General features: G+C 35.9%; 1 protein-coding gene across 7 annotated transcripts in view; it reads right to left on the bottom strand.

Moving 5' to 3' along the window:
• Positions 1–6409: 6409 nt before the first annotated feature.
• Positions 6410–14137, bottom strand: part of KIF21A (kinesin family member 21A) — a 157305-nt gene continuing 149577 nt past the window's right edge. For all 7 annotated transcript variants that reach the window (XM_060305492.1, XM_060305488.1, XM_060305489.2 and 4 more), the window contains 3 exons: positions 13919–14089; positions 12421–12620; positions 6410–7680 (listed from right to left, as the gene is read on the bottom strand). In XM_060305492.1, coding sequence (XP_060161475.1) covers positions 7587–7680; positions 12421–12620; positions 13919–14089 — 465 coding nt within the window. In that variant the 3' untranslated portion in view covers positions 6410–7586. The remainder of the gene's footprint in view (positions 7681–12420; positions 12621–13918; positions 14090–14137) is intronic.

Below are 14137 nucleotides of genomic sequence, written 5' to 3'. Positions count from 1 at the left end.
GTTTCTTTTTATGGCTAATATTCCATTGTATATATTTACTACATCTCCTTTATCCGTTCCTCTGTCGATGGGCATTTAGGTTGCTTCTATGTCCTGGTTATTGTAAATAGTGCTGCAATGAACATTGGGGTGCATGTGCCTTTCCGAATTATGGTTTTCTCAAGGTATATGCCCAGTAGTGAGATTGCTGGGTCATATGGTAATTCTATTTCTGTTTTTTTAAGAATCTCCGTACTGTTCTCCATAGTGGCTGTATCAATTTACATTCCCATCAACAGTGCAACCTTTTCTCCACAACCTCTCCAGCATTTACTGTTTGTAGATTTTTTGACGATGGCCATTCTGACTGGTGTGAGCTGATACCTCATTATAGTTTTGATCTGTAGTTTTGATTTCTCTAATAATTAGTGATGTTGAGCATCTTTTAATGTGCCTCTTGGCCATCTGTATGTCTTCTTTGGAGAAATGTCTATTTAGGTCTTCCCCCCCATTTTTTGATTGGGTTGTTTTTTTGATATTGAGCTGCATGAGCTGTTTGTATATTTTGGAGATAAATCCCTTGTCAATTGCTTCATTTGCAAATATTTTCTCCCATTCTGAGGGTTGTCTTTGTCTCATTTATGGTTTTCTTTGCTGTGAAAAAGCTTTTAGGTTCAATTAGGTCCCATTTGTTTATTTTCATTACTCTAGGAGGTGGGTCAAAAAATATCTTGCTGTGATTTGTGTCAGAGTGTTCTGCCTATGTTTTCCTCTAGGAGTTTAGTGTCTGGGATGAAGTCAGGGAGCCTGATTCCTCCAGCTCCATTTTTCTTTCTCAAGATTGCTTTGGCTATTCAGGGTCTTTTGTGTTTCCATATAAATTACAAAATATTTGTTCTCATTCTGTGAAAAATGCCATTGGTAATTTGATGGGGATTGCATTGAATCTGTAGATTGCTTTGGGTAGTACACTCATTTTCACAAAGTTGATTCTTCCAATACAGGAACATGTTATATCTTTCCATCTGTTTGTTTCATTTTTGTTTTCTTTCATCAGTGTCTTATAGTTTTCTGAGTACAGGTTTTTACCTCCTTATGTAGGTTTATTCCTAGGTATTTTATTCTTTTTGCTGCAATGGTAAATGGGAGTGTTTCCTTAATTTCTCTTACTGATATTTTGTTGTGAGTGTATAGGAATGCAAGAGATTTCTGTGTGTTAATTTTGTACCCTGCAACTTTACCAAATTCATTGATTAGCTCTAGTAGTTTTCTGGTGGCATCTTTAGGGTTTTCTATGTATAGTATCATGTCATCTGCAAACAGTGACAGTTTTACTTCTTTTTTTCCAATTTGGATTACTTTTATTTCTTTTTCTTCTCTGATTGCCATGGTTAGGACTTCCAAAACTATGTTGAATAATAGTGGTGAGACTAGACATCCTTGTCTTTTTCCTGATCTTAGAGGAAATACTTTCAGTTTTTCACCATTGAGAATGATGTTTGCTGTGGGTTTGTCATATATGACCATTATTATGTTGAGGTAGTTTCCCTTTATGCCCACTTTCTGGAGAGATTTTTATCATAAATGGGTGTTGAATTTTGTCAAAAGCTTTTTCTTTATCTATTGAGATGATCATATGGTTTTTATTTTTTAATTTATTAATATGGTGTATCACACTGGTTGATTTGTATATATTGAAGAATCCTTGCATCCCTGGGATAAATCCCACTTGATTGTGTTGTATTTTTTAATGTGTTGTCGAAATCTGTTTCCTAGTATTTTGTTGAGGATTTTTGTGTCTATATTCATCTGGGATATTGGTCTGTAATTTTCTTTTTTTGGGATATCTTTGTCTGGTTTTGTATCAGGGTGATGGTGGCTTTGTAGAATGAGCTTGGGAGTGTTCTTTCCTCTGCAATTTTTTGAAAGAGTTTGAGAAGGATGGGTGTTAGCTCTTCTCTAAATGTTTGATAAAATTCACCTGTGAAACTATCTAGTCTTCATCTGTATGTTCACGTTTGGCTCATCACCACAGTTTCGACATCTTAGTTAGTTCAAAGGGTACAGTTAAAGTAAATGCCAATGACTTCTTTTTTAAAAGTAAGACCAGAGGTTGCACACATCACTTTCCCTTAAACTGCATGGCCAGAACCATGGCATATTGCCATGGCGAACTGCAAGTTAAGGTGGGAAATGTAATCTCTGTCTGGGCAGCCATGTGCTCAGCAAAAATCCTTAGACTTCCATTACTAAAAGTAAGTGAGGTAGTAACTGGTAGTGGTAACTGGTAACTGCTCCAAGTACTAAACAAAATCCTCCTGATTTCCTCAGTGGGTGTTTAGTTGTTTCAAACAATTAAAATCTCTCATCCTTTGCCCACCCCACATATAAGGATAATTTTCATGAAGTGTTTTTCCTCTGTGGGCATTCCTGTCAACAGCCAAAAGAGCTTTTAATAAAAGCAAGCAAAAAGCTGAGAGAAGAGGGAGTAAGGAAAAGGAAGTGGGAACAGGGAACAGGATGGGGTAAGACAAGGGAGGTATTTTAGGATCCTTTACTTAATGGCCAAAGTAGCTGAAAATGACATTACTAATGTCCTTGGCCACTTAATGCCTTTCCTGAGGAGGTTTGTGGAAAGCTCTCCTCATTGCCTACCTTATAAAAACTGTATAATAGTCTAACCAGAGGGTAATAAACACTAGACAGTTTTCTGGTTCATGCAGGTGAATCCAGTCCTAACTGATATTGGGCTTCTCATCATCCTGTTTTTAATTTTTGGATATTTTTCAGTGACAGTGTTAAATAGTTTCAGTGGGTAAGGAAGCATGAAACTGTATCTCTGATACTGTCTGCTTCAGCTGTTGAATAAAACACCAGACAGTTCTGAAAGCCTGAAGAGTCTGTCTGTCTAAAAGGGTTGTCAGAGACATTAGGAAAGAAGACAGAGGAAGAGCAGCACCTCTGAATGCCTGTCGTCCTGGGAGACATGCAAAATCTTCCAGGCCCAGTAGAGCTGTGAGACAACTGCACATATGGCAGAAGGCTAACACCTGCAGATTGGGAGACAGAGAGAGCAGAGGGGATAACCCAGGGCTCCAAGAGAAGACTGACATCTGCTGCAAATTGAAGCCCTACTAGAGCAGAGTGCTGTGTCCCCACCACCAGACTGTCCTGACCACCCAGGGTCAACAGAATCATGAGTGGGCAAAGAAAACTAAGAGCAACTATACCTAAGGGGGACTAAGCAACTGGAGAATCGAAGACAGAATAACTGGTGGGGTCTCCTAGCAAAACAGAACTGCCAAATGGGAGGAAAGAGGACTAAAAGACTAAAAGGGGACATAAAAAGACTCTGGGCAACTAAAAGTACTGTTTTCAAAAATTAAGTAGCTTAAAAACAATTAAATAGGTTAATGAGAAAAGAGTATAGTCATTCTTGAGAGCTGAATTAGTGTCCAGAAAAAAATAATGGAAGAAATACAGTATCTTAAAACACAGGTCACAAAGAAGTGCATCTTTTAGTTCAATTGCAAATACAGAAAACATTTTATCTGATTTAAGCAGAAAGGAATTTCATAGAGGGCAACAGGTGCTTACAAAATTGTAAGTAGGTGTTAGGTTAACCCCCAGAACTAGCCCACCAAGTTATCATTTCCACCACAATTAGGAAGATGGGTGATGGAGTGAGGGAACCACGGCCCTGACTGCAGACTTCAGGACTACCGCCTCAGCCGGGTGCCAACAGAAAGTGTGCCCTATGCCTTGCCTCTCAACACCCATACCTTGTGCCAAAAGCTGGGGCCCTGGCATTGCTTCCACTGGAGAAACAAAGGCCTTTCCAACTTGCTGCAGAGGCACTGATTCCACTCAGTTCACTGTGCCTGGGTTCATGTGCGTGGTAGAAGCCAGGTTAAATGTAGAACCCATGTGGAAAGAAAGTCTGAGAAATGTAGTCTTCCCTTTTCCTAAATCTAACATAGACAAAAACATATTAGAAGGGGTTTGAAATCATACTATCTGCCATACATGATGTAGTGGACATTTGTCACTATTTTTGTCTGTTTGGCAGAATCCCCTATAATACTATACTTCATCAATTCTAGGATATATTTCACCAATACTGGATTTCACCAATTCTAGGATGTGCGTTGTTTTTTCACAGTTAAACAATTCTGAAATCAGGTGTTCCTGACCCTTAAGGCACCTTAGATTCCCCCCATTTCAGGGATGCACAAACAAAGGGGAAAATAAATGCTCAGTAAGTGTTGGCTATTACAATTATTAACTTCATCTCAAAAAAAAAAGGGGGGGAAATTAATGGCAGCTGTAACATTTTAAAGTTAGTTGAGCATTTCATTATGGTTAGAAACTAGATGGATAGATAACTTATTTTTGTGATGCTCATATAGAGCTATCTGTACATTTTATATCTGTAATTTGCAAATACAAAATCCCAACTATCAACATCTGCGTGATAGTTGGTAAATCAAATCCTCAACAACATAGCAAGAACACAGTCTATTCTGAGGCTGAAAACAGAATTCTGAGTTAAAGTATAGGCAATGCTTAGGAAAAAATTACAAACAGCAGCATGGAACACTTGTTACCTGCTGATTATGTTAATTTAAATTTTTATAAAAGACCCCACATCAGCTGGGAATTAAATAAATAAATGTGGACATAATTAATATGCAAAACTTTGCTGTTACTCTTTAATTAAAATGCAGAAATTTTGATTTCTTCCAAAGAAAGAAATAGTATCTTCCAAAGAAAGATGCTATTCTGGGAGAACAAGGCATATATTTAATACAGTGAGGAATAAATCATACTTAATCATAGTTAAGTTTTAGTTAACTCTTAACTATTTTAAGAGTTATTGTTAACAATTCTGGATGGGATCTTTAGGGGTTAACACTATCTTTTGTTGGTTCATAAACCAGCCCCTGTACATGGAGGGCAAGGAGAGACTGAAGAAAGAGGCAGACTACTCCAGATTGGTATGTGGCAGGTTTAATAAGCAAGGGAATTTGCAAACAAGGCTAAACCTGGTGGCCACAAGGTGAGATCTCCACCCCCCGGCCCGCCAGAATTTTAAAAGTATATATAGAGGTCTTAACTGTGTTCAGTCACATATACCGTACAGATGGTCTCAAATAACACATTGCTCTCTCAAGGCTGCATCCTTGAAACAGCTCTGGCTATGGGAATGGTGAGTGGAAGTTACATGAGTGGAATATACATTAGAAGGACAGGGAAATGGGTGAGAAACCTCTAATTGCCTAGGTCCAGATTGAGAATCAATCGGTGGCCATGTCCTCTTGATGAACTCCTCCAACATTTTTCAAAATGTAAATCTTTAAGAGAACTGCTTCGTTTACATATTCATTTAAATTACTTGAATCAGATTAACTCTATCTGAGCCTCCAGCATTTTAAAAGGTAAAATAGACACTGGGCTTTGTGTTCTGCATAAGCAAACACAGTGCTCAGGACCACATAAAAGACCTCTAATTGAACTCACAATCAGGATCGAATGCCTTTAATAGGTATTGAGCACCTGGATTTTCCTTATCAGAGCACTTACTAAGCTGTTGTGTAATCATCTCTCTCCACCCAGAGGGCAAGCATCATCTCAGTTTTGTTATTTTTTCCATCTCCAGTACCTGGCCCAGTATATGCTCAATAAACATTTATTGAATAAATTGTCCAGAAAATGAATTGTTGAGCAATAGTCCCATGAAAAGAAACATCCCAAGAGTATTTAAATTCAAAGTAGTCCGGACAATCTCTCTCAAGTCTTGGCATAGTATCTTCCTCCAGGGAAGGAGGCAAAATTACAAATTACAAAATTACAAAGTAGCTGAGTTTCTCTTTATAGGAAAATCCCTTCTTTAAGTTTATATATATATATATATAACTTATAAAGAAGGGATATATATATATATCTCACTATGAAATACAGCATACGTATATAAAATAGGAAAGAAATATATTACAGTTTAATATGAATATGTCACTTAGGACTCAGGTCACAAAATAGAACATTTCTAGGACCTCCATACCCCTCTACACGCCCAACTCACCTCCTGCAACACCTGCCAGTCACCATGCCTTCCATTTCCTCTCCAAGTAACCAAGGTCATTATTGTCCTAACTGTTATGGGAATATTTTTCACTTGTTCAACCATCTATGTTCAAATCCCTAAACTATATGGTTTGATTTAATTCCTTTAAATAGCGAGTTTCCTTGGTTCCTCAAGATTAAGTTATGGTTTATATTTTTCAAGAATATTTCATGTCTAGTGAGCAAAAAAAGGAATGCATATGTAGCACTGGATAACAAGAAAATGTCTTTCCTTATATCACACAGATAAAATAAAGTTTTACAAACACTGGCCATTTTCATATTAGGAAAAGAACAAGAGAATAAAAATAATTCACAGCGACATGTTTATTTAAGCCTTAGCTAAGCTTTCATTTACAAACAAATAGTTTTTGGGAAAAAGATCACAAGACAATATTTTCAAGTGTCATACCATCCACCTAAAAATTAAACTTGCAGAATTTACAAATTAATATTCTGAGCAGACAGATAAATTATACATCCTTTTGCAAAATCCAATCTACAATATTTAAAAATTCATAGTTACAACATAAGACATTCTCTCTTTACAATCTACCTATTTACATAGCTTTCCTCACTGCAGGTGATATAGTTCTCATCATAGCTACCAAGGTTTGCAAACATAGTACATTTAAAATGTATTTAGCAGCACATAAAAAATTAGATAAAAAGGGAAAGAAATACTACTATTAAATAAAAATGAAATTAAAGGGTGATAATAGAAACAACTCCATAGGAAAATAGATCAAAATATATTTCTGTTAGGACATCAAAAATGTTTCCCATCACAGAATGTATGCACAGCACTAATAAAACAATTTAACAGCATTTTAGTCCTGAGCACAGAATATAGCACAGCTGCAAAACTTTGGTCAATACAAGTAAATATCGACATCTAACACAATCTGTTATTAACCTTCTTTGTTAGTAGATTAAAGTTAGTTCCATTTTATGAAAAATCACCATCAGTAATATTCTCATATCTTTTTTCCATTACATTAAAAGAGCTTTTAAATTTGGGAGCCCTCTGTAGACTGATATAAATACCAGACAAACCAATGTTTGATTAACATTCCCAATATGTTTCAAATATGTAAATCATCTGAACAGACTATATGAATGAGTTAACAATGGGTTGCTTTGTATTCCAAGTGTATTTTCTGTCACAAAAGCAGACATGTTGTACTTCAAATAATTTGAAGATGTTCTTTATAGCCAGGCATAAAAATCCAGCCACTATATAAGTGCAAATCAAGCAGCATATCAATTATAGGTTATATATGCATTGGTAGATATTAAAATTAAGCACATAGGATAGTACACAATTTTATTAGAATACCATTTATATTCAGCAGTTGGATTCAGATATATTTTCCAGTTAATTCCATTCACAAGTTTTTGCCTAATAAATGCAGGACAACATTTTTCATAAAGAACATAGAGTATAATCACAGTATTCAGTTTATGACTAACTTCATTCATGTTTAATTACTGGCAATATCTTCCACTGGATCTCCTGTGTCAAAGAGCTGACCATCTTGCAAATTTCGAGTCTTCCAAATTCTCACAGTTCGATCACTACACAATAATAAATTAAAAATGAACATGTGAAAAGAGGTGGAAAGATAAAGAAGTAGTTTGTAGAATTACTTATCATGGAAACATTTTCTGAAAAGATCTCTAATAGATGTAAGTAAAAATATACATTGTCCCATAGGTATACCAAACAGGTACCCATAATAATGAAATTAAAAATAGTTCGTATTATCAAGGGCCTACTATATGCCAGGTATTGTTACTATGTTCCCCTCACATACACTAATGCATTTAATTCTCTTTACATATCATAAGATATAGATAATGCTATTCTCCCCTATTTATTGATGAGCAAATTGAGGTCCAAAGAAGTTAATTAATTTGCCCAAGATCGGGCTTCCCTGGTGGTCCAGCGGTTGACTCCACCCTTCCACTGCAGGGAGCGTAGGTTTGATCCCTGGTCAGGGAAGTTCCGCATGTCTCAAGGTGCGGCCAAAAAATATATATATATATATTGCCGAAGATCACAAAGTAAGTGATAGTGCCAAGATTTGAAACCAGGCAGTCTGGCTCCATCTCTTAAAGACTTTACTAATATGACATGGTCAGAGGTCTTCAGGCATAAGAGCCCACAGTAAGATCACAGTGAGGGGGCCAGGGCAGGAATTCCAGGGAGTTGGTGAATCTGTTGATATTCAGGAAGAATTATGTTCAGGTAAGCCCACAGAAAAAGCAGGAGGCTACTAAGAAGTAGTCTAACATTCTGCCTATCATAGAACATAGACAATTCAAAGCTTTTCTGAGAAAACTTATTTTTATTCACTTAACATGTGGGTTCTGGGGACTAGTCATTAGACAATCACATTTCTTACCATGTCTCTCATGGCTCTAAAAAGAGAGTGTTGCTTTTCTCCCATTTCCTAACAAACCCAAAGCCAAAAAGAACGAGTTACCATAGAATTGTATAGTTAAAAAGTATTTCAAAGATTATGTAGTCCATTTCGAGGATAAAGAAAGTTTAGTGACTTGTTCAATGTAACATAGTAGAGTACAGAGCTGAGCCTAGAATCCAGGCTTTCTAATTTTTAATCAACAATCTTCTCATCCCTAAGAGTTCTTACCACAAGGTAAAAAAAATCACTTTTTTTCTTTTCCTTTTTTTTTTTTGTATCTACATGAGACGATGGATGCTAACTAAGCTTATTGTGATAATCATTTCATTATATATTTAAGTCAAATCATTATGCTGTATACCTTAAACTTACACAGTGCTGTATGTCAATTATATCTCAATAAAACTGGAGGGAAATAATAATCTCTCCCTATCCCACACAGCACATGTAACTGAAAACAGAAGGGGATATGTTCACACATTCACCCATTTATCCATTCATTTATACAACCATCCATTCAACAAATGTTTCTTGGGAACTTGCAGTGTTCTAGGCATTATTCTAGGTGCTCGGGATCAATTAAAAATAAACAAATAAATAAAAAACACAATCCTAGGCCTTTGTAGATCATATATTCTAGCAAAAGGAGACAGACAATAAAACTTAATAAATAATTAAATTATAAAGTTTATTAGAAAGTAATAAATGTTATAGAGAAATTAAAGAGTATGGCAAAGGGGATCAGGATCAGGAGTGGTAGTTGATAAGAGAGATCACAATTTCAAATAAAATGGCAAGGTTATTCTTATCGAGAAAGAAAGACATTAGAAGAAGATCAGGATCTCTGAAGGCACTTTGGGCAAATGTCCTAAGGTTGGAGTGAGCCTGATATGTTCAAGAATCAGCAAAGATGTTATTGGTGTTTTAAGAGAAGGAGCACACCAGAGGGTACTAGAAGGTAAGGTGAGAGATAAATGCTCAAAGGGTCAGATCAAGTAACGGCCTCTACTTTAGATAAAATGGATGATCAATGCAAGGTTTTGAGCAGAGAAGGAACAAGATCTGACTTGTATTTTTTAAAAATTACTCTGGTGTCTGTATTGAGAATAGACTACACATGGGCAACGGACCTTGTTTAGGAGGCTACTGTAGTAATCCAAGAGCTGAAGGTGACTAGGGTCAGAGAGGCAGCAAAAGGCATGGTGAGAAGTGATCAGATTCTAGATATAATTTAAAGGTAGAACACCAACAGAGTTTGCTGATGCATTGGATATGGAGTGTGAGAGAAAGAGAGGAATGAAGGTTTCTAAACTAAGCAACAGAGAAGACAGACAAGCCATCAACTGAGATGGAGAAGGCTTTAGGATGAGCAGGTTTCTTAGGAAGGTCAGGAGTTCAGTTTTGGACATATGAAGCCTAAGATGAACAAACTTACACTACTAGTCATGACAGAGTAACCTGTGCCAGGTTAGTGCTCCTGTTGTAAACAAAGTGAAAACTTGACAGAATATATGGAACAACTATTTTCAGAAACTGGGCAATAGGTAGTTCAGGCCTGTAATCCCTGAGAAAAGGGAAACAGAGAAGGTGAGCTCTGTGATGGCCCTGGCTCTCAGTCTGGCAGCACTTTCCAGACTACAGCAATGTGGGAAACCAAGCAGAAAAATCACAGAATCAGAGTTGAAGAGATAGTAATAAAAATCTGGTAAGTGTGAAACAGTTGGAATTTGTAGAACCAGATAGAGAAGAGGAGAGAGCTATGCAAAAAGAACTATGGAGCTATAGGAAAAGAATTCCATCAATCTACATAGGGGTCCCCTAATGCTTTTGACTGAAGGCTAAGTTGCACATGAGTAGAATCAGACTATAAGGCCACACCAAAAAACTACTAGTGAGTATAAGTCAAACAAATCCCAGAGTTCACAAAGCGCTGTGAGATGTTCAGGTTCTGACCAGTGGAGAACAGCATCAAACATTCAAGACATTCAATAGAAATCCAAGAAGAGTTAAAAACAAGTCTCAAAAATATGAGCTGAACCACAAGTAACTTATGTGCCTGACAAACAAAGCCCAATACTCTTTAAAGGAATACAACAAAATCCAGATACTCAAAACACAATACTATAATTAATGTTCAACATTCTATAAAATGTTACTTGACATAAAAGCAGAAAAAATAAGACCCATAATCATAAGAAAAATCAATCAGTGACATCAGATCCAGAAATCAGATATGATAGAATTACTTATACAAGGACTTTGAATTATAAAGTCCCACCTATAAAATAGGGATTATAATAATACTCACCTTCTAGAGTTCTTATGAAGACTAAATGAGTAAAAGCCTGAAAACACTTAGGACAATGCCTGGTAGATACTAAACCCTATACAAACACTCGTTAGATAACAAATAAGTAGCACTAATTTGAAAATAGACCTTCTGATTTTATTGGCGATTTTCCTGATTTTATGTTACATGGTAAATACATCTGCATCTGATGCTCCATGGGTAAACTGAGAAAAATTTCAATTCTTCAAAAATAAAACTGTATCATGGAAGAAAAGTATTATATCATATCTCACTGACCAGACCTCAGTGATACATAATACTTTTATAGTCTTATCTTGTGTGTCCCACAGCTTTGAGGGATATTAATTTATTTCCCATAAATTGTCAAGGACAAAACAAATTTCCAAGGGAACAAATAAAAGTGATGACTCTTAAGAAAGTATGCATCTTGGAAATAGCATCAATGAAGCACCAAAGGTAAACACCTTAGAAAAACACAAAAGAAATCGGCTTTGATGTACTTTAGAGATGAGAGAAAGTAAATCTAAATGAGAAGAGGGATTCAATGGAAACAGCACAAATAATAAGAGACACCAGAGAAATATAGCAGAGGTTTCAAAATAAAATCAGGGTAATCGTGCATTTAGGACAGACGAATCAAGCAGTTGGTCAAACTAAGTAACATAATTGGTACACAAATGACATAGGGAGATTTTCAAGATATTCATGAGAAATTACATTTTATTTGATTGAGATGAACACCTCACATTACAGTTAGTATATATGCTTTCCTTTTCAAAGTACTTATATACATATTATGTCACTTTTATGGTCACATCTCTACACCTCCTTCAAACATCTTCTTAAATGTCACTTTTTCAGTAAGGCCTTCACTGATCACTCTATTGTGTAACCCCTGCCCCCCAGTGATGCTCTCATCCCCCTTCCCTGCTTTATTTTTCTCCATAGCACCTCTCACCATGTAACATATTTTACTTATTTATTTTCTTTTCTCCTCCTTAGAATGAAACTACGGTTTGTATCTACTTTGTTCACTTCTCTATTCCCAAGGGTCCGGAACAGTGCCTGGCACATAGGAGATTCATCATGAATAAGCAAATGAGCAAATAAATTAATCAATCCAGTCATCTTAACAGGGAAGTAGATATTATTACTATGTACTTAAACTTTAAAGGAGGTAGAAGATGCACAAAGTTTTTTTTTTTTTAAATGAAATGGTCTAAATTTGAAGAATGACAAGTTTGTTGCCTTTCTGGAAAAAAACTTTTAGAAACTAGTCACTTATGAATGATTTTTTAAAAATTAAAATCACCAGGGGAAGATCTGGCAGAAGACTTCTTAGTCTAATCAGAGAGCCGATATAGGAGTAATACTATTACCATGTAACCAGGGGAGCCCAAACTCAGTGCCCACAGTGTTTCTCAGAAAATATAAATAAGACATCATAAATAGACATTAGAATAACTGTAATAAAAGGATTCATATATTCTACATTTCCAGATATTTACAACTTACAGGATTTATTAAATCTGAATACAAGTAAACAATATAGAGAAAGATCACATAGCAGAAACTTACTCAGCTGCAGTAAAAATGTGGGTGGAATTAACACATATGGCATTGATAGGACTCTCATGACCTTTCATCTCTCCAACTGGCACAAAGGTATCTATGTTCCAGAGTTTCAGAATGCCCCCTCTGCAGCCACTGAGCAAAACTGGGTGGCCTGGCATCACTCCAAGGGCACAGACCCAATCCTTATGTGCATTTGGAACTTGCTGAGAAAAAAAAGAAAAATCAGCAGTTTAAGGGGAGTAGTCCAAACTGACATTTTCATACCAAAATAAGTTACAAAAGTTTTTATTGACAAAATTCAAAATTTGGAACATTGAATTGGCCTGGAAACCATAAAAATCATTTTCTATGAAGTCACTCTTCATGATTTAAAGAAATAAATCTGTAATTTGCTCCTAAATTTGCCTCACTAGTTATCATCAGTGTTATCAGTATTAAAGGCCTAGAATGTTAAAAAAGAAAAATCTATAGAATCTAAAACACCTGGAAAGTATACAGAATTTTTCAAACATCACTTTCTCTTCAAAGGAGTAACTATTTCACCTTTCTCCAAAATGTATCTCACGCAACTAGTTTGAAAACTACAACCTGGTGTGTAGACTATAAGGATTGTCTCATAAAATCACTGCCTTAAATTTTGGAAGAGAACATAGAGGCCTAAAGCTTTTTGTTGAAGGCTGGAGCTAACCTATATATTTCACAATGAGTAAACAATAATTATAAGCTCAGACTATATACCATATTTTATGCATAAATATATTTATATACATAACATAAAAGTCACATCCAAGAATGTATATCTATAAAAGAAAAGCTTTTGAGTGCAATATATGCATCTGTTGCCAGGTTTTTGCTATTAACGTTCATGCTACTTGTTCATTTTGTTTTCATCTGGTTGTAAGCAGGAAAGTAGGAATAATTGCAATACATACACACGCATACATTTATATGGAAAAGCCTGAAATTGAGTACAATTTTATCTGTTAACTAACTTCTTCCTCTCGGAATTAGGAAAAGCCACCAATGTTTGATTGTATTGACAGGACACTTCAATCCAACTATCATTCTATAGGAAATGAGAGAACCACCACTGTTGAATGTATGAAAATGAGATGAGGAATCATTTAGACTGCTTTGACCTTAGTGAAACTTGGTACTCTTTGGAATATGTGTACATAAAACAAAAACAAAATGAGAAACTGACTGCTTTACTCCAAGACTGATTTCATTTAGTAAACACAAGCATGGTGCTATCCCAGATCTTCCAACTCTTATCAGAGTCTACTCCCCTTTTATTTAGGAGATATCATTTAACGTTGAATGTTGCCCTTTTCATAATTAGTAACTCTGGTGGGTGATGATGAAACACTCTTTAAGAGGAAGCCCTGTTTGATACCATCCCTAAACAATGAAAATCTACATAGAGGCTCTTCGCGTTCTTATATAGAATACTGGTGACTTTGAAATACCCACTCCATCCCATGAAAAGGTTTTGCATTACCTGTAGAAGGTCTTTTTGAGCTAAATCCCATTTCTTGATTCCATTATCTCTGGAACCACTAAATAGGTTATCCCCTTGTATGGTTAATGCTTCAATGCCATCATAATGAGGGGGCTCGAAATTGTGGGTGGGACTCACAGCTCCAAGAGCCCCTTCAGTTACATCAAACATCTAAATAAAAGCAGAAAGGAAGCAGTCATCCGATTTATCTTACAAATA

Source organism: Globicephala melas, chromosome 10 (assembly GCF_963455315.2).
Source record: "Globicephala melas chromosome 10, mGloMel1.2, whole genome shotgun sequence".
NCBI classification, from domain to species: Eukaryota; Metazoa; Chordata; class Mammalia; order Artiodactyla; family Delphinidae; genus Globicephala; species Globicephala melas.
This window is presented reverse-complemented; position numbering and strand designations above follow the sequence as displayed.